Raw genomic sequence first — 27,683 nt, forward strand, 5'->3', positions numbered from 1 at the left:
AGGTGGAGGGCTAGTGTTAAAGTGTCGGGACACCTTAACCACTCGGCCACCGCGGCACTGCGTTCTGCCAATGAGTGGTAACAAGTATTACTGTAGCACCTACCAAATAGGAATGTTATTGATTTGCACTGATAAGGTATTTATAAAACCCTGTAGCAGACACTTTTGATTTTCATAAACAAGGGAAATTCTTAATTCTATGATATATTTTTTGAAAATATTAAGTGATTTTTATAGTTATAGTCACTTTGACTGTTAAATGTATTGTATATAAACTAGCATTATGATTCTTGTTGTTGAGTACTGTGTTTGTTGACAGGTGTTAAATTTGACATGTGTTAAGAATGAAAATCCCTGTTGATGCCAAATCTTGAACTTGGTACTGTTGTTATTCTTCCTCTGTTTGTTAATACATTGTTAATGTAGTAGAATATCTATTTATATCATGTGATAACTCTATTGTGATAGACAATTACAATTTTATTCTTTTAAATTTCACATGAATTGTATCATACTAGTAAGCCTTACAATCCTTTTACTTTGTGTATTTTATATGTAAAGTAAATGTCATCTTTTGTTTGGTGTATTTTATATGTAAAATAGATGTCATCTTTTATTCGGAACGTCATTTTAAGGACAATTGAATGTTTTGTGATGTAGTTTAATGCAATATAAAAGAGACTTATTTGCAATGTAACTTTTTGAAAAACAGTATTTTTACTGATACATGTTGTTTTTAAGACTGAACAATAATGTCAGCATAATATAGACAGTCTATATAGCTAGATAATGGTTAGAATTATTTACCACCAGACAAAATAGTGATTTTGTAAACATCACCAGAATTAATCAAAGGCTTTTGCCACGATATCTTAATGCGTCTCATTTTCAGATACAGGCCTTTTATACCTGTTGTTGCAATACCATATCTGCTGTTTGTTATCAATTAGCACAAAAAAAGCTAATTGGTGGATAAGACTTAAAGTAAATAATAATGCATATATTTTTTTTTAATTTCAACATTATATATTCTCTAGTTTTTGTTTCAGAATGTCATTTTAAGCATAACTAATGAAGACATTGATTTTATATCCAAAATATAATTCATAAAATCTAAGATACCACTTGTTTGTGCTTTTGTAATTAAACTCTGGATTGTCTGCATATATTAATTGATTTATCAAACTCAGAACAATTAAGAAAAATTACTTTTGTCTTGTATTATATATTTATATTCATATATAGACTTTTTACCCATGGAGATTGCGATAGCTGAGTCACTTAGAGCGTGGCCATGTAACCCCAAGTGAAGACCTGAGGTGCGAGGTCCAACGCTCCCTACCTGTGGCTGTTTGTTTTTTCTCATCAAGCTGAGAAACAACCCGGCCTGTGCTGTTGTGGTTGTGTCCCTGGACAAGACACTGCTAACTGGTCTGTATAGAATGTGACGGGCCTCTCCTATTTTATCGTGTGAGGTAGTCACCAACTACTACATGGTGGCCCTTATCTAAAATTGCCCTGGCTATTCATAAGGTGATAAACACATCAAACAAATTAGAAGTTTTGATGATTGTTTTATAAAATTTATTATATTTTATTATAGTTAATGTTTTAGAAGTGATACTATTTGTATTAATCATATATTATATATAAGAATCATTACTGTTTGATAATTTCAGTTTCTCAACATTAGTCTCCATGCTTTTTTGATGGTTTTTTTGTTTGTGTCTTGTCTAACGTGTTATATTGGGCATTATCTGTTAGCAATAGGTGAACAAATATCTGAAAGAAAGTACAGAATTCAGTATAATTCTAGGACATTTTTCAGACTACCATGAGAATATACACGTTACATGGATACCATATTAATGTTATTATCACGAGAATATATTGTAGTGGCGCAAATTTACTGTGTGACACTTTCTCATTTATCTCATCTCTTCTAAATACCAAAGTTTTGACGATATATAATTTTTGTTTTATTTGCATAATGTTTGACCTACATGTACATTTTGTATACACATGTACCTATACAAGTATTGTATATTTAGGAAAAATGTGTGAAGTAGGATTCTTTAGAATCTTAAGCCAATATGGCACATTGTACTAAGTGCCCATCATTAACTAGTTTATAACATGATAGCTAATGAAGAACCACGGAGTGTTTGATACATATCTTCAAAAATGGAAGATGTGGAGTAATGTTAAATTTCATAACCAGGGCATCCAGGTGACCCTTGTCTTCAGCAATTTCAGAAGTAAAATCACTATTTCTCAGAAATATGAGGTATCAAAACATAAGTCAAATAGACATGCTCCTTCAAACCCAAGGGTCAAATCTAATTTTGGGATGTCAATAACATACTGTTCAGGGTCTACTGGATGCCCTGATTACTAATGTACTGAGCTGTGATGTATGGTGCGGTTATACAGGTGTGTTGAAAGGCTGGTCAAATGAATGAGTTTGTCCCAAAGGTTAGGCAAGGAAATAAAATTGTTTTTTTATCTTTTAATGACAATTATAGTTAGATTTGAATATATTTTGCCACAAAAATAATATATCTGTATATAAATCTCATGAGCATATTATTATCATTATACATTTTATTTATATATATATTATATATTATGTTCAAGGGTATTGACCTGCACATTATACAATTATTGCCTTTTTTTGGAGGTGTACACGAGACTATACTGACCTGGTCAAGTGTTTGTTCATCGAGGCCTCAATAAAAGGCGATGATTGTATGATGTACATGTATATATTTTTTTGTTCTAATGAAAATATTGACTAGTTGATATAAGTTTTTCCTGGATGGCCAAAGTGATGACCTTTATGTAAAATACTAGCTTTGTTAAGTAACGTTCAATATAAGTAATGAAATTTTTAAAAAAAGAACACTTTTTTTTCTTCTCAAATTTTATCCTCACCAACATTAATTATGCTTAATTCTCGGCCTGGTCAGATTCGGAAAAAACACCAATGTAATATTTGGGAAAAAACAGCCCATCAGATGACACAATGACACCTATAATGCATATAGATTTTTTTCATTAGAATAATAGTGAACGCAGGCATTATTTCCTATCTACCTGGTACATCAATCTGTACTTGATATTTATAGTATCTATATTTTAACGGGAAAACGATAATTGAGCATAAATATGTGAAAACCCATCTTTAATTGGAAGTAAGAATGTCTTCATCATTTGCAATATATTGTTATCTTTATTGTTTTCTTTTTTATCACTTTTTTCTGTGCAGTGATCTTGTGTATAAATCATTCTAAACTGTAATTGTATTGATTAAAGACATTTAAAACTTGGTTGGTTGCTTTGTATGATTATATCGTCAAGGAGTTAAATCATTAAGCAATAACGCAAACGTTTTCCTACTTTTGGACCAACCTCTAGTATCGTGCATGGAAGTCAACAGATTGATTGATTGATTGATGGGGCTTAACGTCCTTGTTCCGGTTATAACCGAGCCTAGGACACCAAGTCAACACAGCATTTTGTTTTTCGTTTTAAATGTTTCTTTTAAGAAAGAAATAAGCTAAATTTTAGCTGGTTTTCCAATCCTACATGTATGATCTGATCCCGATCTGTATGGAGACGATGGATAGCAGCTTTACACGTCTGTTGTCTACGTCAGTCGGATCAAAGAAGAATACGATAGAGCCACTATCTCCCGGTTCTGAGAAGAAGTCGTTGTCCGAGTTGCCGCTAATTATGATGCCTTCTTCATCACACACATGCGCACCACCAGCGTATGCAATTGCTGTAGTTGGTCCTGCCAACTCTTTAAGTAGTCCTTCTGATATACGGACGCTTCGCAAAGATCGCCTTTTTCATTACGAAAGTGTGTATCACATTGGATATGTCCGCTTTGCACTTTATGATTGCGATGTCAACATCTTCTTGATCGTAGCTTTCTGTGCAGTTACCAAACTCCACCAAACTGTCATCTTCATCAGTTATTTGCATCATATCCCCTGCTTGTGCACAATGTCGTGTGGTGATGGCTACCAATGAATCGTCATTCTTTCTGCCGTAACAGCCCAGGGTTCCCCATTTTTGTGATGTCTTGTTGGCAAATCTATCACCATTGACAGCTAAGTTTGATGTTTAATAGATTTCACCCACACTACTTCTGGAATCACTTTATGAGATTGTTAATAGCATTCCCAATCCTTACTCTATGATATTCTACAAGGTTGGCTCTTATTAAGTATCAATATACTGGCAGGAGTTCTTAATCGTGTATGTAGAATATTATTTGTTTCTTTCTCTGCAGAAATATGAGTTTGGTATCTGGGGTAATTCTGTGTTATGTACGTTTTTAGCTCACTTGCCTGCAGCTTATGTCGTGGTGCGGCGTCTGTCGTTTCGTCCATCCGTCCGGCGTCAATTTTTTTATTTAAACGACTTCTCAATAACCAAGTGGCCCAGGGACTTGATATTGGGCCTGTAGCATGCTGGGGTGAAGGGCTGCCAGGTTTGTTCAAATAATTGACCTCGACCTTCATTCAAGGTCACATTGGTCAAATAAGCTATAATCTTCAAACGACTTCTCACTAATCAAGAGGCCCAGGGACTTGGTATTGGGTCTGTAGCATGCTTGGGTGAAGGGCTACAAAGGTTATTCAAATAAATGACCTTGACCTTCATTCAAGATCACACAGATCACTTCTTCTCAATAACCAAGCGGCCCAGGGACTTGATGTTGGGCCTGTAGCAAGCTGAGGTGAAGGGCTACAAAATTTGCTCAAATGAATGACTCTGACTGACATTCAAGGTCACGTCAGTCAAGTATGCTTAAATCTTTAAATAACGTCTGAATAGCCAAAGTGCCGAGATACATTATATTAGCCCTGTAGCATGCTTTCAAATAACTGCAGGATCCATATTTGAAAAAATCACTGCATTGCAGGTGAGCGATTCGGGCCCATTGGGCCCTTGTTTTGTGTCATCATGAGTCATGCGTCCTCCGTCGTTTACTCGTTACATTGTCGACTTCTTTAAGAAACACTAGTTGGATTTCAACCAAAAATGGCAGCAAGCACATGGTCAAGATAAGTAATAGAATATACAATATTTGGTAGAATGTATGCACAAGCGGAGAAGATTTACGTATGTATACAAAAGGTGGTAGCGTCTCTCTGAGGCTTATATTAGGGCAAAACGGGACCAAATGTAAGAACATTCTTTAATTGACCTGTTCTCAAAAACCAGTGGAGATATTTCAATTAAACTTGGCAGACAGCATCTTATCGGCATCCGTATCATACCTAAAGGTGCCTTACTGACCCAATAGGGATGGGACAGAAAAGGGGCAGAATGTAACAATGTTGCTTACTCAAAAACAGTTGTGTTAATCAAAATCAAACTTGGTAAGCTCTAAGCCTAACTGCAACCGCAAGAAGTAAGCACAACATAAAGGGCTTTAAAGGCCATATAAGGGGCGTTATGAGTTAGATTCTATGGAAATGAGTATATATGAGTCATATGAGTCACTTATATGAGTATCATTGTGAGAAAGGTTTAAGGTTTAAAGGTTCAAACTTCAAAGAGTGGTGTTCCTAGAATGAAGCGACATTTTTTGTAAAACTTTAAGCATTTGTAGGGATAAATTAAGGAATCATTTTCACTACATTTCAAGGTCACAGGATCAAAGGTTGAAGTCAAAAAGTCACTAACCAAAAAAGTTTGTTGGTTTGCGTATCATTGGTTACCACAACAGTAATACACTTAGTTTGTTGGTATGCGTATACTTGGTTACAACAGTAATACACTTAGTTTGTTGGTATGCGTATACTTGGTTACAACAGTAATACACATGGTTTGTTGGTATGTGTATCCTTGTGACAACAGTAATACAGTTAGTTTGCTGGTAGGTGTATCCTTGGTTACAACAACAGTAATACACTTAGTTTGTTGGTATGTGTATCTTTGGTTACAACAGTAATACACTTAGTTTATTGGTATGTGTATCCTCGATTACAACAGTAATACACTAAGTTTGTTGGTATTTGTATCCATGGTTACAACAGTAATACACTTAGTTTGTTGGTATGTGTATCTTTGGTTACAACAGTAATACACTTAGTTTGTTGGTATTTGTATCCATGGTTACAACAGTAATACACTGAGTTTGTTGGTATGTGTATCCATGGTTACAACAGTAATACACTGAGTTTGTTGGTATGTGTATCCATGGTTACAACAGTAATACACTTAGTTTGTTGGTATGTGTACCCTCGGTTACAACAGTTATACACTTAGTTCGATTATCCACACCTCGTAGCTGCATTGTGTAGTCTATATTTGTGGTATTTCGTAATTGTCCGTGGTGTTGTACACGTGCTCATCATTTCTTGACAATCCTCTGTTTTGGTGAGAAAAAAAAGGATAAATTATTAGAATATATCTATATTTCTGTCGGTGAGAACCCTTCTGAAACACGTATGTACCGTATCGCGGGAAATTTTAGCGGGGCTTTAATTTGGCGATTTGGCGGGTCCGTATATAGATCGCCAAAATTTATCCCGTCAAATTTTAACACCGCCAATTAAAAAGACGCGAAAATTTCAATTTTGCCATTAGTTTCCGTTCCGATCGCCATTTACCTTTGATAACTCCCGAGAGTAACGACTGGTGCGTAACGTTGGTTGTTGCCTTGCACCTGTCGGCCAAAATGCCGATAGGTATGAATAGCTATAGCTAGTGAACAACTACTCACGATACATGTATAGCAATACAAGTATGACATATATCGCATCATAATTATTTTTTGTGAAAACAAAGCCATCTACCCTTACCATTCAATGGACTGATGTTAACACTTTACCTGTATACTCATTGTTTAACATACCTGTACGTATACACATCATACAATAGATGGCCACGTCGATAGCATACGGTTGATCAAATTCTCTTTGTCTGTTGCTTGTACACATACTCATATAAAAACTAATTTGACAACACACTTCATCAGCATGGATAGAATGTATGGGCATAACATAATTATCTATATATACCGGTAGTTATATATAGATAGGTATACCGGTAGGTATATATATATGCTCAACGCCAAATTAAAACCCTAGATTTAATGGAAATCGCTAAATTTTAACTCGCCAAAATTTAACTTTCAGTTTTCATGACCAAATCGCCAAATTTTATGACCGCTAAAATTTCCCGCTATACGGTATTTATCCTATGATGTCCGTATATCTTGTTTCTAATTTTTCTCGGTTCTCGAGTTCGATTCCTTTTACGTATTGATATTTACAAAAATCAAACAACTGAGAAGTTCCATATAATCAATTAAGTAATTATCGAGTGATGGATATTAAACTTCTCCATGTAATGAAATAATTGATACAGTTATTGTTGAGTAATGGGTATTAAACTGTGTAATTATGTGATAGATAAAGTAATTGTCGAGGTATGAGTATATAACTATGTAGTTAAGTGATGGATACCGTAATTGTCCTGCAATGAGTATAAAACCATGGTCTCACTCAACGTGTTATGTTATGTAGATTTGTTATAACTGCCTCGTTATAAACTTTGAGAACGTGATATACCCTAGATTTCATATAAATGTAAAGCTCGGTTGTTAGCCCTATTATCTCTTTCTGGAAACAATTCTTCTGTAATTACTTCGTTTATATTCTGGTCAGGTTTGTTGTCTCTTAATAATTTGACATAATAAACAATCACTCTGGAAACGTTGCAACGTATTGTTAACTAAACACATGTATATTTACCTGTTCACCACCTCGTAATTAACGCTTTGATGTAAACGTTCTGTGGATTAAAAAGTGATCATTAATGTAACGGGTAATTCCATGTGATAATTTGGTTGATAATCAATGATTCATGATAAACAAGAAAAATGAATAAATAAAATGAAATAAAAAATACCAATACAGACTGACTGACTGGCGTTTCATTAATAAAGTGGCGACAACATTTTATTTGTACATTCGAAAAATAAGAGGCCCCGTTGGCCTGTTTCGCTCTTCAGCAAAGCATGCTGCAGACCTATTGTCAGGTCTTTGGGTCTCTTGACTCTTGAGAAGTAGTCGTTTGAATGAAAAAGGTGATGACGACAAACGACAGAGGCGCACAACGGCATAAGCTCACTAGGCCATCTTATTATGAAAAACACACTAGTCATATTTAGTATGTCTAAAGTGAACAAGATGATGACATCTTTTTTCCTTCATAACAATCGTACCATAATATTTCGCATTAGCATTATACATTTATACATTTATTTATTATTTCGTTAACTTTGTATTTCCTTATATAAGATATAATTAGGTATGTGTAATTCTGAGGATATCAGTAACAACTTTATCTCTTTCAAATAACCTTAAGTCTCAGAGGCTTTAAACAGCGTCACCGGTTACACAAACACTAGGCAACCATACCGCATTACAAAATATCCGATATCTACATGATAATGCACTTTACCTGCAGTTCTAAGCAATTTACCGGACTCATTGATAGTTGCTATGCAGATTCCTTCTGCTTTACCTTACTTTTGGTCATGACCATCAATGGTGAAACAAAGAACTGGATAAACAGCTGTATTATCAAGTTTCATATTCACAATATTTCATACTCTGTATTTTTGACATAGCTTAATCAAATGTGTAATTTGGTGTCTTTGATAAATTATACCAACAAGTAAATCGTCGTTACCTTTATATTCTAATACTTTACGACAGAGGAAGGCAACAATGATACTGAGGACGACAGTCGCCATGATGAATATAACAGCGACGATGATCCAGGGTGTGACGTCATCTGTTCAGGAAGTAAACACATTTGCTATCGTTGAATGGTCATAACACATCCGCATTGTGATCGGTAATTGGTAATTCCTTTCGGTCTAAATTCATCAAAATTTCTGGAGGGTCGCCAAAAGTGAAACTAATTTACTAATGTATTACAATGTTAACATCTTATCAAAGTTTCACGGCAGCTTGCTCACTTTGTGTCACTGTTTGTATAGTAAGTTTGCGACTTTACATGGTAATTGCCTGATCATGTATTGTATAAATCAAAATGTATAGATACACTTCAATACCTACATCTTTCAATGGATTTGTACGTTATTAATGGAAATGGATGAACCTTTAGTTGTTACAGTAACCTCAGTACGTAATCTGTTATGGTTGATTGGTAATTATCTACTTCAAATGTTTGAGTAAGAAGACAGAAAACAGATACTAACAGTTTATTTTGGAGGCATTATTATAATCGATTTTAACGCCTGAATTAAAAATGGAGCAAAACCTACCTGTATTTGGAGCCAAAGCAGGCGTCGTAGTTGTAGGTTCGTCTACAAATAAATACCACGCATACATTTGTATAAAGTAATATTGTACAACGGTATATCTTTGTGTGATATAGATAATGTTGTGTATCACATCGCAAATAAACGTGTTTTGTTTCGTCATTTATAGACTTTGTATAGCATTAAGTCATTCAAGAATCTATTGTGATAATTTAAAGCTAGTATTGATCAAATTTAATTTAAGATAATTTCTGAAATTCCCTGTCATGAAGTTCCTTTCGTTCTTTATTATCAAAAGATCGCAAAACGTGAAACTTATTTAATGCCCATATAAAATATAGCCTCTGTAGAATACCGACATTTACACAGGTTTTTGATAAAACTGGTCGTCTACACATGTACTACAATGTGAACTTCTTATCAAACTTTCTCTGCAGCTTGATTAAATGATATTATTCTTGTATGTTTAACAAGAGTACAAATGTATGACAAAAACGTTTGTCTTATTCTCTGCGATAAGTATGGATATAATGATATGCTTATTTAGTTTTAATGATGATGATGATGATGATGATGATGATGATGATGATGATTTTTTGTGCACGGTTAATGCATGGGAAGATTAATTGAAACTCCTAAAACCCATTGCAACAGGGTTCATGATTTAAGTATCTTCGTAAAAGTCTGTAACTTAGGAACATTGGTGAAACCATAGAATAATGATAACGATAAATATTCCGTGAAAATATTTAGCCATGAATAAATGAATGCGTGAATGAAATGAATTAATATATGTAACAGATAGATGAAATAAATGGATGAATGAAATGTGGCGAAAGCTAGCCCTAATGTGTGAGGACAATTTTGTATTGTTTGTGTCTTAATTTAAATGATAATTTGACTGCCGTAAATCATAAAAAAATTGAAACAAGATTCCTTGTGATTTTAGAAAATTATTTCAAACTTAAGATAACACATATCACTTAAGAATAGTATCTATCGATTTAAACTACCAATTGTTTTTTTTTAAATCATTAAGTGTTTTATTTTGTCAATCAGATTTCTTTGAAGTCATGTTTGATCCTTACATCTTCTGATGGATTTGTATGCTATGAGTGAAGCTGGATTTGAGCCACACACAGTTCCAGTGAACGGTTCACACATAAACGTGGTGTTGGTGTCGTCATTTGTCACATTGTAGGTAAGTGTACTGGTACGTTGGTAGTTACACCCGGACTGTATCAAACCGTTATCATTCTGATTAATGTCAGCTGCAGTCGGGTAACCCTAGAAACCAGAAACCAACACTGTCTGTTTTTATCATTTTAAATCATAATTTTGTATGGAAAGGGGAAAAGGACAAATTTTCCGTTTCCATTTGTTTCAATTGTATATAGAATAAGCAATACATCAAGTTGTTTTTATAAACGGTTTTCTTTTCAATAAAAAAGTAAATAAAACTGAACTGATCAACCATCATGTAAAATCAAAATTCGTTTACAGCCTTACAGTATATCCTTGGTCGGTGACACGCTTGTAACACCATGTGTGGGTTTTTTTGTCGCTTCCTACAGTGCCAGTACAAGTGAATGTCACTGAGGATCCCACGGAGTAATATACACTCTCCACATTGGGGAAGGGAAACACGGTCATGTCGTTAGTGGATATCGGTTGAACTGTGATAGAATACGTGATCTTTACTATGATGTCAACAATGCAATTTGAAATTAATACAATTATCATCAATAAAAGGTAAACATTCTGTCAATATACTCTTGATCATGGTTAACAAAACAATTTAAACTAATTTGCATAAAATCTATATTTTGGTTTATAAGTTTCCTTCCTTTATTTGATTTTGAGTTGGAATTATAGTTTCCCTATCATATCGGTATTGTTTGATGTTTTGTTACTGGTCTTTATGAGGTTAACATTTCAAATAATTATAATACAGATATTCTCTCAATACTCTACAACATGCTTCTGTAAAATAAAATTTCAATTTAAGCCAAATCAAATCACTTACATCAGCTCTGAAAATAAGTATATTATCAACACAGCAGAAACTTGAAGCTGGTGAATTAGTTTGTCGGTGACAGTAATTTCTTCTTTCTTTTAGATATCGTGTGAACACAACTGGTTGACTACGGAGATACAAACCTTTAGCTGTGATATATTTTTCATCTATCGCTACACCACCACTACCACTAGTCAGAGTGACTCCCATAGAACATCGGTAAGCTCCGCCATCATTACAGTTTGTCCTATTTGTGGCAATTGTAAACACAAGCTGAGCTCCAGATAACGTGTCCACATTTCCTGTGGCTGACACCCCCGCTCTGCTCTGACTGACGACGTTACCCCAGCTGATTACTGAGGATGAGGTGGGTTTACTATATCTAACAGACACTACTGTTTGATAATCTGTAGAACTAGAATTTCTCAGAAGAACAATAATATTGACATCTGTGATTCCGGCTGAGCTTGGTGTACAGGTAAGTCTGAGTTCTGATGTTGGTGTTTCCAAGGTACTTGGTCCTGTTATGGTGATAGACTGACCTGACACTGAAACACAATAAAACATGATAGAATGATTGATACAGGACTACTCGCTCGATATGTCAACAGTTCAATAGTCACAGATTAGTGACCAGCGACTTAAAATACAAGATACCGAGTCAAATTTTGGAATATGTATGAAGATGACAATCCCATCTAATCAAAGTCGAGGACACCGTCGGAGATCAGTGCACAATTTAGTTCGATTTGGTTACTCTGATACAATTAAACACATTAATAATATCCTAAACAATTATGGAGTTCACTGGTCCATTATCAGACACGGTTTCAATTACATAGTGAAATTGTATTACCATTACCATAACATATATTAATTATGTAACTAGTTAAATGAACATTAGTTTTACAATGTTGTAAAATAAAGATCATTATACGTACACATGTTTAGATTCCTGAACACACAACTGTCTGTCTCTGTCATTTGTGAGTGTACATCTGTTCTTTGTTCTTTGTTTACATGTCTGTGAGTTACACAGGGATTCTGTTTGTATAAGTACTGATTGTTTAGCTGTCAGTCTGTGAGTTACACAGGGATTCTGTTTGTATAAGTACTGATGGTTTAGCTGTCAGTCTGTGTGTTACACAGGGATTCTGTTTGTATAAGTACTGATTGTTTAGTTGTCAGTCTGTGTGTTACACAGGGATTCTGTTTGTATAAGTACTGATGGTTTAGCTGTCGGTCTGTGTGTTCGTTATTTGTCTCGGTGTCAGTATGATTGTATTGATGTTTGTGTACTATGAAAGGACGTGTATCTGTGTGCGGGACAAACATGTGTGAGGGAATGTGAGGGTATGTTTTTAAACTTTGAAAGTACGGACGAATGTGTGAATGTATGATTTTACATGTGTATACATTGTACATGTATGGATGATGCCATCTGTGGAAATAGGTAATATTATATAGGAACTATAACAGATGTGTTTTTAATGGCCGATATGTCGAATTACTAAGCCATCAGTGAAAATAAAAACAAACATGTGACAAGGTGTGTCAGCTTACCATACACTATTTTACCTATTACACTATATAGATGTCGAAGCCCCACACAATATGTAACGTATCACAAAAGATATGTTACCGTGCCACACATTTTTTAACGTACTATTCAAGATTTGTAACAACAAATCTACGCATCACTTCCCCACCTCAGCTGAATTAAACTAAGTGGTGTGCTATAGTTTCAACTTACACAACAACATGTAGTTAAAGTTCAGTGTGAAATTATTTGATCAACATATACATAGTATGAAATATGTCCCTCCAACATCAATCATACCCCTTTATTTCAAATATCTGTAGGCTTATGTATAGCTAAAGTTACGCTGTTTTATCAATATGATAATACACATATAAAAACTGTAGATTAAGGCTTCAGTGTACAGCCTGATTGAAATATGGACCATTTACTCCCTGATCAAATATATATAGTCCACGTACACCCTGATTAAATATATACAGACCTTGTACACCCTGATTAAATATATAGACCATGTACACCCTAATTAAATATATAGACCATATACAACCTGATTAGATATACAGACCATGTACACCCTGATTAGATATACAGACCTTGTACACCCTGATTAAATATACAGACCATGTACACCCTGATTACATATATAGACCATGTACACCCTGATTAAATATATAGACCACGTACACCCTGATTAAATATATAGACCACGTACACCTTGATTAAATATATAGACCACGTACTCCCTGATTAAATATATAGACAATGTACACACTGATTATATATACAGATCATGTACACCCTGGTTAAATATATACAGACCATGTACACCCTTATTAAATATATAGACCACGTACACCCTGATTAAATATATAGACCACGTGCACCCTGATTAAATATATACATACCATGTACACCCTGATTAACTATATAGACCACGTACACCCTGATTAAATATATACAGACCATGCACACCCTGATTAAATATATAGACCATGTACACCATGATTAAATATATACGGACCACGTACACCTGATTAAATATATAGACCACGTACACCCTGATTAAATATACAGACCACGTACACCTTGATTAAATATATAGATCACGTACACCCTGATTAGATATATAGACCACGTACACCCTGATTAAATATATAGACCATGAACACCCTGATTAAATATATACAGACCATGTACACCCTGATTAACTATATACAGACAATGTACACCCTGATTAACTACATACAGACCATGTACACCCTGATTAAATATATACAGACCATATAAACCCTGATTAAATATATAGACCATGTACACCCTGATTAGATATGTACAAACCATGTACACCTGATTAAATATATAGACCACGTACACCCTGATTAAATATACAGACCACGTACATCCTGATTAAATATATAGATCACGTACACCCTGATTATATATATAGACAATGTACACACTGATTAAATATACAGATCATGTACACCCTGGTTAAATATATACAGACCATGTACACCCTGATTAAATATATAGACCACGTACACCCTGATTAAATAATATAGACCACGTACACCCTGATTAAATATATACAGACCATGTACACCCTGATTAACTATATAGACCACGTACACCCTGATTAAATATATACAGACCATGTACACCCTGATTAAATATATAGACCATGTACACCCTGATTAAATATATACAGACCACGTACACCTGATTAAATATATAGACCACGTACACCCTGATTAAATATACAGACCACGTACACCCTGATTAACTATATACAGACCATGTACACCCTGATTAACTATATACAAACCATGTACACCCTGATTAACTATATACAGACCATGTACACCCTGATTAAATATATACAGACCATATAAACCCTGATTAAATATATAGACCACGTACACCCTGATTAAATATATAGACCATGTACACCTGATTAAATATATAGACAATGTACACCCTGATTAGATATATACAAACCATGTACACCCTGATTAAATATATAGACCATGTACAACCTGATTAAATATATAGACCATGTACACCTGATTAAATATATAGACAATGTACACCCTGATTAGATATATACAGACCACGTACACCCTGATTAAATATATACAAACCATGTACACCCTGATTAATTAGAAACAGACACTTGAATTTGACTTTTTATGCCACCATCCAGTGGTGTAGTTCATTGTTTACTTACCTGTATAAACTGCTGTAGTTAAAATGAACACTAAATGAAACATGACTGGTGTATTCCCCTGTATGGTGAACATGTAATCATTGCTTGAAAACTGTCTCAACAACCAGGAAGTTACGATGTACCCGGTTATAACAACGTAACGCCCGGGCATGACCCTCATGTCATCGGAAAACACGCTATAGATCTCTCCAGTCGTGAGAAAAAAAATATAATAATGATTAGCGACAAAATCGCGGGCACACTTTATCAAATACCACTGCAGTTGAGTGAGGTATATTGCATACATTGTTAACACGACTAGCCACATAAGATATTAAAAATACGTCTGAGTGTGTAAGTATGGCAGGCCAAGTTGTCATTTATTCGCGGAGCAATGCTGATCCATTATTTTAATTTAATTTTAACAAATTATTTAAGATATAACTAAAAGTTCGACTGCTCCATCTGTAAGGTAATTTACTTTTTGTTGGAAGGCACGCAGAACATACACAATAAACCTTCTGTCACGACCGAGATCAGCAAGGCACAGTACAGATGTCGTGTTCGAGCAAAAATAAATATATAGCAATTATAAATCTGTTTCAAACCATTATATGTAGTTTCAGCTTCATCTCAGATCCTTCATCGAGTAGAGGAGAGTTCTTTATCTCAGATTTAAATCTCGTTCTTTATCAGATATCTTATAATCGAATTAAACAATTTCCTTTAGAATATATCTTATTATATGATATAAGCTATCTCATATATAAGATATCTTATTTGATTGTCTGACAAAGAAATGTATATAATATATCTCATTTATTATATAACATATCTTGTAAAGTATATCAGATATCTTATATAATTTGATAAAATCCTGGATCAACTTTGCTCCATGAATAAATGACAACATGGCTTGCCATATGTATTTGTACATAAGGGTGTGAGGTAATTGTACGTAAGGGTGTGTGTATGTTTACGTAAGGGTGTATGTATGTGTACGTAAGGTTGTGTGGGTAAGTGTACGTAAGGGTGTGTGGGTAAGTGTACGTAAGGGTGTGTGTATGTGTAGGTAAAGGTGTGTGTGTATGTGTTTGTCTGCTCAAGAGGCCCTAGTCTATTTCAGTGTCAAGTAGCCTAAATTGAAATCATGACTCGCTATGGTAATTTTGTTTTATAATTTTCGGACGAGGAAGAATTCCATGATTTGTGGGATTTTGACAACGTGGTTTGTGATAACATCCGGGCATCTGACATTCATTGACAATTGAATCTGTGGTGAACCATTGGACCAACTGGCCATTGGAGCCATGATTAAACCAGAAATGCGTTGTCCAACAAAAGTATTACAGAACGTTGAAAACGTAGCAGAAACTCCACTCACCAAACGTTTTAAGGAAGTGTCTGCTGAGGAAATGAACATATTCGTAGACATGAACCAGTCAGAAGCTCCCAAAAAGAACATTGGGAATTGGGACGTGAAAGTATTTTAAGGTATGGCCAGAAAACCACAATTGCGTGTCAAGGAAAACAACTCCTAGTAAAATGATGAGAACGGTAGCATTGCCAATGAATTACAGATCAATGTTACTTCTAAAATCTGACAAATCATTGTCAATGTAAAAATGCAAGTAAATATTTTTTTTAATTGGCACACATATATAGAAGGAGGTGCGTTGGATTTAGAAACGATCAGTTCCGAGGCCCGAGAAGGAAATTGCAGCAATTGTATTGCGAATCTAAACCCAATAAAACCCAATAAAATCATAATGAGGGAAACAATTATAAGAGTCTAAAGTATAAGAGAACGGCTATAAATCGACATCTCGGACATTGGGAGAGATATTGACATAGTCAATGACGAAGTTTTTAAAACATTCAACAAGACCAGGAATGGACTTTTAAAACACAGAATGACACGTGGAGTAGCACGACCAACAACACACAAAAGGATAATAAGCATAAACGAAGAAAAGAAAAAGGTAACATGAGAAATCCCCATAGGTCTTCGGTTAGCGATGGCTAACAGTCTGCCACAATGCCCTTCATTTATGATACGCTGGGAAGAACTCACTTTCGTAAGGTTAAACAGATGGAAAATGGAAATAGAGGTTATATCCTTTAAGCTGCCATGGATGTTACGGAAAGTAAACGACGAGTTAAAGTGTTATATATATTAGCTCCCGGGGACGGTATGTAGCTGGATATATATAAACAAGTCACTGACGCCATTGAAGCCTATTTTACACCAAGAAAGATCACGAATATGAGCGGTACAATGTTAGACAAGCGGAACAAAGAAGGGAGAGCACAAGGCTATGAATGCAACGGGGCGATAACTGTGAATTTCTTTATGTGAATGAGGAAATTAAACCACAGATAATTCAGCCATGTTCCTCTACACCCTAACAAGGCGTATCATGGAGGATGATGATATGTCAAGGGGGAATATCCTCTAATAAGCACGTTCGCCGGAGATGAATGATGAACAAACAAATGAAATTAATGATAAACCATAAACTAGGGCCAAGGCAGAGGTTAACACACACACACATTAAGGTTTCAACAACAAGGAAAGGAATACGAAAAACCATGGACCACAGAAAACTAACGATAGCGTCAAGCAAAAGATGAAAAACATTGTAACAAGATGAATCATTTCAGTAATGTATGTAGGTCTACGAAGAAGAATTTTGGTCCTAATGGAAAAGACAAGGGCACACTAACAGCATGACAGTTCGGGATCAGATAGCGAGTACATCTTTCCTGTAAATTCGAGGAAAACTACACAACCAAAGGCTACTCTCATCATACATGTAACACCGATAGATATAATTGTTGACACAAGACCCACTATGCACAAACTGGATGAAAGGACTTTCTAGACAATTAAGGATATACCGCAATTCAAGAAAACAAACACAAATCTTTATGAATCCGGTGATCCAATTGACCTTGTCAGAATATTGAAAACCAAAGTGAAATCAAGAATGATGGAAACAAGCACTGGAGTCTTGTCACAGTGTTAAAAGATATACTCAAGAACGCTTGTTTCTAACACCATCGAATCACACCGTTGTGGCCAAGAGCAAATAGCAAAGCTGAGCGTTTTATACAATAGGAAGGACAACCAAAGCTGCAAGCACCTAAGAACGCAATTGGAAGCATGGAATGTATAAATCCTCGAATTCTACCGTGCAACGTCACAAGGTTCAACAATAAATTTTCCAGTGCGAATTCTTTTTGGACTACACGGTGAACAGTAAGCAAAAAGATGAAATTGAATGCTGACCGCGGATCACGTCACTCTAATATGGAAGTTTTCCATTCCATTTGATCGAACTCGTTATGAAATCATCGACAGGAAAGTGAAGTGAACATGACAAAACGAGGAACCTTTTCTTTCTTCAAAAGTGAAACGAGGAGTGACCGGTGACCAAGATGTCTGACCGTGATAACGATGAGTTGCTTGAAAACAGGTCTGAAGAAGGCAAGACTGATACAGGTTTCGATTTAAACACCGAGCTTCAGGAAGATTAACAAACTCTCCAAAAGACTTCATTGTGCTTCATAGTTATAGTGTAGACTTTGGACCGGGTACACCCCAACATGAGGCAGAACAATCCTCGGTAGTTACCTACAGGCGTGTAATTCAGAGACATTTTCAGCTAATAATTGATAATCTTTATAAACAATAGTATCTAGTAATGATTGATATTTCTTTTTAAAGTTTCAAATCATAATTGATGTTCTTTGTAAAGTTGTTATCTACTTACATGATGTCCATTTTAAATAACAAGTAGAAAATAAAGTTACCATTTCTTTTAAAAACAAAAGGAGAAATGTAATTTCCTTATCCAGATTGCCCGGCCGTTTCCTTGATGATATTTGAACACTTCATCCGAGTATGTACAGTATCATTCTGAATACAGCATTACATGCTTTGTTTGTTTGTTCACAAAGAAGAATATGGTATACATTACAGCACGCCGGAACGCTTCACTTAAATTCTCGATTTTGCAGATGGCGTAAGGAACGAAAATCATCGAAGGGAACTTCACAGACTAAATATAGTCGTCTTTACTATCTGTCTTGGAACTACGAGACAGAGGTAGGCATCTTTTATGTAATACACTGTCGGTGAAAGGTATCTATCATAACTGTCCACGAAGTAGTGTTCATGCTAGGAAACGTGTCCTGGATTTTCGCGCTATGACAAAACTTATGTACAGCAGCCTCCCCAAACACGATATTCACCACACGCATGTATCTCGCACACAGGGGAGGTCATCGTTGTCGATATGATGTTAAATACTAAACCTTAACGTATTAATCACGAGGTAGCAGTTGACACATTCGCGAAACACGAAGCAATCATAGAAAGGTAACATATTGATTCACTGATTGATGCTCTGTCAAAGAAAGGCTAGAGGAATAAAGACAGAAGAACAATCGAAATATTATTAATGTGGAGCTGTGGACTGTTTATACTAATGAGTCTGATGCGGAAAGCCAAACTATAGGTGGAGATATCACCAAAGGCTCTCTCCTGTCTAGAGCGACAAGGGAAAAGTTCAGAAGGTTGACACAGCTTGTCGACATAGGCGGGACAATGTTAAGATGTCTTTTTGATACGGGTGCCAAAATTGACGGAATCGTTTGATCGACGATTTATGAAAGAACAATAGTAACTTGCAGTATACATATATGTAGCGGAATCGGACTGGGATGAACGCCGGCGACCATGTCGCTCAATTGGTAGAGCATTCGGCTAGTATTAGGAGGTCCTGGGTTCGAACCCCTATCTGGTCGTTCATTTTCACTCTCCTATTACATATTGGCCACATTATCCAGGTAAAGGAAGCATATGGACAAGAAATACCATTCGTCGGCTTTGTTGAGGTCATGCTACCGAGTTTATATATTGGACGTTAGTCTATGGGCAATTTCAAAAGATTCGTCCGTTTTCATATGACATGAGCTGTTGAAAAAACTAGAGCTCTTCTTGAACAGCGAAAGATTTATTCGTAAGTCCTGTTTGCGTTTGCGAGGCTTACCTGTGTATTGCTTTTAAGATAAGAACATCCAGGTGTAGTGTTATCGGTTGTGTATCGCCTTAATTGGTTGGGTTAGTACAGTGAGAGATTTTCGTTGCGGGTGGTTTTTAGTAAATTCTGAAAAGCCTTATAAGTTTTGCAAGGAACAAGTTATGAGGTTTCTTCCAGCCTGGTGCATTTGTGTAGGGCCAATCAGTAAAATATCTGTTGAAAAAAAAACCTTCATTGACAAAGACCATGAGACATTGTATAAAGGACCTATGTTTTGAGGGAGGAAGCCAAATTAATAGTATTGCAATGTCGAATATCATGATGACCGGTGAAAGTTGTTTTGGACTTTTATAAAATATTATATGACGTTCCTTTTCTTCTCGGGCTGGGTTATAAAATGTTTCATGCAAGAACGCTTTTAATTGTATATAGACCAGTTACTAGTATGCTCAGTGTAAAACGTTAAGTCTGTAAGTATTGCTGGTCTACGTGTTACTAATTTGTATACAAAAGTCAGATGACACAATGCATGTGATCAGACGTGTGACAAGTCATTGTGTTAGGAACATTGTAAAAGTACGACTTAATAAAAATCTATTCATCTCATTACATTTACATATAAATGTTTATCTCATGTAACAGAGCAGAAACTAGGTTATCCGTCGAGTAGGTATTATTATTATTGTAGGATTGCGTACGTGGTTATGTATACTCTATATTGATGACTCGGTCTTTATTGTTTACCGTAGCATTAAGGTGCGAAAACTGTTTATTGTGTCATCATTGTTCCATGAAATGTTCGCCGAAAATGATTTATTACGTGGTTTACGCTTAACAAAATAATAACTTTACGCTACGTCAAAGCGCGTGTCAGTCCCTGATCCGTTTGAGATTGATTTATCCTATTCTTAACAACCCTGTAGTGCAAAATATCAGCCACTGGGTGACATTGATATACTGGGATAAGAAGGATCATCGTTGCAGCACAAATGAGCAAAGGAAGTTTCGGTTTTTGTCATCTGCAGTATCAAAGCGTAATTGTTCCAGATCAGCGTATGAATACATCGTTTATTATGTTCAGAAAGATGAGTTTAAGGCCCGGGATATGAGATGCTCAAATCTATATAAAATGTTGGATAAATTGATATACTATGTGATCAAGCGATACGAATGAGGATGATATAATTAGAGCCCCGTATCGGGAGATACGGGTGCCCTATAGTACTTCCACAAATTTTGTTCCTAGCAATGACCTTTACATTCATTGACCAATTAGCATGAAGCAATACAAGACAGTTAACGTCAAGATAATCAGGTTCAAAGGTCAAGTAAAAGTTTGCATCACTACAGAGCAGAAATGAGTATAATTCAACATGCAAGAAACTGAGCAAAGTCAAAAGTCAATGTGACATAGATTAACGTCAAATATTGTAGTTTTTCACAAATGAAAATTTAGTTGTGACACTTGTAAAATAATCCTATTGTCAGTTGACCAAAGGCAGAGATCACTGGGTCAAAATTCAATATCAAATCATTTATCTATACACTGATGGTCAATTTGTTACATTTTGAAGCAATAATGTACAGAATTAAAGTCAACTGACAGTCACATTATATATTGCTTGCACTTTCTAACCTGTTAATTATGGGACAAAGAAGCAATGTTGGCTGGAGTTTAACAAATCATCAATGTCATGGTTCAATTTTGTACTTCTTATGATAAACATTTCCATAGTATGTCCTTATGAAGCAACGTTGGTCAAAACTAAAAAGGCGTCAACTGACTAAATAACAAGGTCATAGTGTCAAAATAATCAAGATTAAAAAGACCAGGCCCCGGTTTAACAACAATTTTAAAATCTTGATAAAATAATTTCTGGTAAAATGAACTTAACGAAATTTCATGTTACTTGTCATTCTCTTTCTACCTGTCTATTTAAGACATGCACACACACAGGTTTTAAAGTAAAGAAGAAATAAAATATTCACTAATCAAGTGAACAACCTTTTTGAACAACTGGGCCCAGGTTTCATATTTTTCACTGATGAACATAATTATATTATGCAAAATATGTCTTAATTCATGGATAAGTCAACTGACCAAAGATCGATTTCATGAACAGTCAAGGTAATTTTGTAATAGATAATGGCTACATCACTGATGGACATACAGAGGTTCGTTGCAAGACATCCAAACCAATAAGGGTAAGGTGTCTTTAAAAAGGTTGTAATCACGTCATTACAGACTGGCCAATTTCCTAGCTTCCAGAGGAACACAAACCGTGATAAGTATGGATTGCTGAACCACATACCTCGGATCTTCACTTGAGGTTACTTGGCTGACGCTTTCACTCTCTAAGCCCTCGCAGCCCATCATGTGATTAAAGGTCAAGGTCACTTGGGCTCAAATGCCAAAAGGCATATAGTGTCTATGACTACGCATTTCTGATTCTGTTCGATTCGGGTTGTTATTGCGGTGATGGCGGCGGCGTCGGCGACGTCCTTTCAGAGGTTTCCGTGCGATAACCCAAGTTCCATTAAGAAGATGAGACTTAATCTTCATGCAGATCTTCCTTACCACAAGTCCAATGTCAAATGTTGATATGGGTTGATTTTCAGCTCCTACGGGCACAGTTCAAGGTCACTGTTACTACAAAAATGTTTTCGTCTGAAAACTCAAGTTCTCTTGAGTCGATTTAAATCCAACATTATGCAGATCTTTCTAATTTCAAGAGTTTCCTCGAGAATGCCTTTTAGGTTCGAAGGTCAAAGGTCAAAGTCCCTGTTCTAAAGATAGAAAATTTACTTCCTTGCGATAACTCAAGTTCCCTTAGGTTGATTTAGCTCTAACTTCATGCAGGTTTTCCTTATCACAAGTGTTTGCATGATACTTATTTGCAGGCGAAGCATCCACTTCCGTGAAATTCTTGTGTTTTATTTGAATAGATGTCGAAAAACATAATTGACGAAAATGAAACCGAGATTATCTTTCTGTCAAATTGATAATTAAGTGATGTGTTTTGTGGAAAATCAGCATATAAAAGGATGTTTTCATACTGTTTTCATATTTTCATGGTCAAATGTTTGTTTTTTTCACCTGGTATGTTAATATAAAGAATCAACACTCCGAATGCATTTATTGAGATATGTACATATAAGTTAAGAGGTAATTTAACAATATTAGACTGCTTTCACTACTTGCGGCACATATCTTCTGCCATAAAGATAATGGTTCATTCCACAATCCAAACCTTTTTTATCTACAAAGCACAAGAGTTTTACCAATAAAACTCACTATGGCTATGCTGTTTACGCAGCCTACAAGTGACCCAGATAACTGTGATTTTGTCACACAATAAAACAGAACATAACTTTTGCTCAAAAGATATTGTAATAAAGATACAGCTAGGGTGTTGTAGTCAAAATACAATTAAGTGTCTGGTGAAATTTCATTTTTTTTCAACAAGTTATGTACATGTCATTACTTCAAAAGATCACGATATACCCGAGGAACATGATGTAGACACTAGTGCATATCTTGGTGTTAGTACATCAATCAAGACGGTGGCGGTGGAGATGGGACCTCGTGGTGCCTTTACACGGATAAAGACAATGTCAAGGATGGAGAATGTCCACGGTGGCGTCACACAAGCCAGAAAAATGTCCCTGACAATTGCTGTTAACGAGGGCTTTGCAGATGTCAGTATCATAACTATGGATGGACATGATACTCATACAGAAACCACAAAAGGATTAAGAGAAATTAGTGTTCAGCCGATTTCCTCACATACTCCAGTACAGTAGCCAAAGTTTTATAGGAACGTTCATGTGATGGCAATGGTGACACATCTTATATCAACCATGCATTGATAAAAAGCCCTTCAATAATGAAAGAGTTTATAGGTGGCACAGCAGTGAATCCCATAACCATATACGGATTATGTGTGGTTAACCTTTAGTTGATGTACTCTATAGATATATAGGAAAATGAAAATATTCTTTATATCTTATTGACATATGTGAATGAAAATAATTCAAATTGTTATACATTTGTATCCGTGAAATAACAGTGTGATATTATAAACAATTTGAACCTGAGATCTACCACTAAGGTCTGTGTGATTATTGTAGTGGACGGACGTGGATATTTATCTTCAGTGATATAAGGTACTGTAAATGTCTACCAAAGTATAATTTATTGTGTATTGATATCAAAATGTGAAATAATACTTTTTTGTGCTTTTAATCTTTGTAGATTACTTTTTCAGTTCTACAACGTTTTCCTATCAACTGTAAAAAGTGTTTTAGACGATTATTTTATGGAATATTTTGTATTTATTTTAAGTAGAAAGAAAGCTGTTTTAAACAGGGTATTTTCGTTGTCGTATAAAAAAACGTACAGTTTATAGGAGTCGAGAAAGAAAGATGATCACTTCTAACAGGATTGAGACAGAATATAGTGTACACTCTGTAAAGATATGTTTGTCAGATATTATGATATAAGGTTCGATTTATGGTTTCGATTAAGCTTAAGTGATATAAAGTAGTCACAGTAGGATCCTTGCTCCATATCCTATGGAATATACACAGACATTTGATGTACCAGCAGGTTACGTTTGGTTGAACATTTGATATAATATGATTATAACCAAACTTAACATTAGACTACATCAAAAATGTTTATTCCTATGTTTAGTATTTTTTACGCAAATAAATTGTTTCCATCGTTGTAGTGCGCAGTCTTTCGTGCGGTGTGAGTCGTTAGTAAATATTTCACTTGCCGATCTTCCTCTCAACTTCAACCTTTTTTTCAAAACCATTCCAAACGCTTTGAAATGATTCCTAATCAATTCCTTAATTTATAACGACGGCTATCTCCTAAAATTCACACGCACGATAAAAACGGACATTAATCTATTGTGTAGTCATCGTGTAACTTTGTAGGTATGGCATTACGTAACAACTGCGGTGTTTATAATGTGATCAAACAAAATGGCTACCATTCTTAACCTCTGATTGGTCGATATTTAAATGTTGTCGAATTACAATCAAATTGGGTATGTAGGTGTATTGTGGTTATGATAATTTTTGTAACTCAGCTTTCACATTTCAACAAAATAGTCACAATTTCCTGCCCTCTGATTGATCGAAATTTGATGTTGTCAGATTTTGCTGAAATCTGATATGTATGTGCAGTATGTCACCATGAAAACATGTCTTTTATTTGACGGCCGTCATTTCCTGACCTCTAATTTGTCGAAATATAAATGTCTGTTTTCGATCACACTTGTTATATAGATGTACAATAATGTATCATTGGACAACATTTACTTTCCTTAAGTTAGGTTTCAAATTTCATTGAATGTCTTTGGATTGGTCAAAATATAAATATTCCACATATTTATGATTTTTCATATATGTAAAGTATAGTATTACAAACAAAACTGAGGTGTTTGATTTATAATTAAACAAAATGACCGCCATTTCCTTGCCTATGATCGATTGAAATCTAAATATGTAGATTTATAATGGGACAACGAACGTAGTCTCCGTTTCACAATTTGACAAATTGTCCGCTATTTCCTGTCTATTGATTGGCTGTGAAATGCCACAATAGTTGCGATTTATAGGTTTGTAATCTACCACTTGATTTGCTAATCAGATTACACATATTCACCAAAAGTGTAAGTGTTAAAAGCGACAGTAGATATTGATGTCTATGTTGTAGTTAAATGCGCCCTCCGATACAGCACATTATGTTCTCTCTTAAAACTTATGAAGACCTGGAATAACACCAACATGTACACGTGAACAGGCTAGGCCCTCATACTGCATTAGGGAACCAATGTATACACACTGTCTACATCTCATTTAATGTAACGATATCAGGTTTATGGTCTTATGGGCCTGAATCAATGTAAAACATTGTGATTGTCATACCTTAGTTTTTCTGTGTATCATATGTTAAAATCAACAGACCGAGATATAACAATTAAATATAAATATACATTGTAATTGTCACCTTTATGAAAGATGATTAAATTCACAGACAAGGAAGACAATTTAGACCTGAAGAGATTATTTTTAATGTAAATATTAAAATGTGACTTATTATTATATACAATACCGGTAACAAGTGCCAACCTGCTATATCTCAGTCCAGGTATATGTGTTATTTTCGTTTAGGCATTACCTTCAATATCTATATCGCTCTCTTTGTCACATCTAAATATAAGATGTAATGCGTAAAAATGTAACTTGATATGAGTTTGAATGGCTTACATACTGTATAAGATGTAATGCGTAAATATTTATATCGCTCCCTTAGTGACATCTACATGAAAGAAGCAATGCGAAAAACATGTAACTTGATATGAGTTTTAATCTTAACTCTGTGGTATGATACTTATTCGTACATATAAACCTGTTAGTAACCACATTATAACAGTGTTTCTGTCGTTGTTCATTTTACATCATTTAACACGCTTCGTCACGCGTCATGTACTACAGTAATAAATTAACACAGTGCTCGAGAACTTGTTTAGCAGGGTTTACTTCCTCGGAGAAATTTGAGTGTCTATGAGGACGCCAACAGACGACAAAAGGGTAAGAAAAAACAACAGAGACATACTACACTAGACTATAATTATACATGTATAGCCCTCTTGATAGGGTGATATGAATGTTTGTTTACCTCAGGTAGTAGTATTCCCCCGAGGGCGTTATTATACTAAAACAACACAAACAAAAAACAAAAAAAACAAGTATTCATTTAACACCAATTTTTTGCAAGTTTATTGCATTGCAAAGTTTAGTTTGACTACAAAACGAAACTGGCAAGAACGACACCTTTTGCGAAAATCAGAGAGGGTGGTCGTGTTTGCACGCGCTCCAGGAATATATATGGTATTTTGTTTTTGGCTTAGGGAAATATTATGTTTTGTAATATGGCTGGAATGTTTCCTTAATTTTCATTGGCTAATTTACTGCATTCCTCACAAGGATATATCAGTGAGTAGGCCTGTTCGTGCTAAAAATAACTCTGCTGGGAAATTTCCCAGGATTGCGGACCTGTTCGCGCTATTAATAGCACGAACAGGTCGGTAATCTTTGTCTGCAACCACGCAACGCTTTACTTTGGGCAAAAGCCAATTAGAATGCTGGAAACAAACGATTGCTCGGCATCACTTTGTTTACAATATGGCAGACGAGATACCCTAACAACGTTTCGATACAATAAACGATGGCGAATTACAAGATATTTTGAAGAAAAAAGACTTGTTGAACACCCGGAAATATACTTCAGGTGCAACAAAACTATTCCGGCCATATTTAAGTGCAAAAAGTCAGTCTGCATGCCGACTATGAACATGATTTGGACAGGAGCCTTGGGAGTTTTTCCATTTATTTGTTTTAGTAGGTCATGTTACATCGTGTACACCGAACACAAAAGGCAATGATTGTATATTATTTCACGGCCACGTGATGTGTTTCAGCTAATCACAGGTATCGTTGTAAACAAGAGGTATGGTTATATTTAATGGCGATGG

The 27,683-nt window shown here is 35.3% G+C and overlaps 1 protein-coding gene across 2 annotated transcripts in view; it reads right to left on the minus strand.

Annotated features, from left to right (window-relative positions):
- Positions 1-4,681: 4,681 nt before the first annotated feature.
- Positions 4,682-27,683, minus strand: part of LOC117341379 — a 36,362-nt gene continuing 13,360 nt past the window's right edge. Inside the window, exons 1-8 of one of the 2 annotated variants that reach the window (XM_033903231.1) lie at positions 15,107-15,281; positions 11,480-11,884; positions 10,829-10,995; positions 10,408-10,606; positions 9,323-9,364; positions 8,722-8,826; positions 7,779-7,818; positions 4,683-6,391 (exon numbers count right to left, since the gene is read on the minus strand). In XM_033903231.1, the coding sequence (XP_033759122.1) occupies positions 6,325-6,391; positions 7,779-7,818; positions 8,722-8,826; positions 9,323-9,364; positions 10,408-10,606; positions 10,829-10,995; positions 11,480-11,884; positions 15,107-15,266 (1,185 nt within the window). In that variant the 5' untranslated portion in view covers positions 15,267-15,281 and the 3' untranslated portion in view covers positions 4,683-6,324. Of the gene's footprint in view, positions 6,392-7,778; positions 7,819-8,721; positions 8,827-9,322; positions 9,365-10,407; positions 10,607-10,828; positions 10,996-11,479; positions 11,885-15,106; positions 15,282-27,683 lie in introns of those variants that run through there. The other variant, XM_033903232.1, reaches the window with a different exon arrangement.

The sequence above is a fragment of the Pecten maximus genome, chromosome 13 (genome assembly GCF_902652985.1).
Source record: "Pecten maximus chromosome 13, xPecMax1.1, whole genome shotgun sequence".
Classification (NCBI taxonomy): domain Eukaryota; kingdom Metazoa; phylum Mollusca; class Bivalvia; order Pectinida; family Pectinidae; genus Pecten; species Pecten maximus.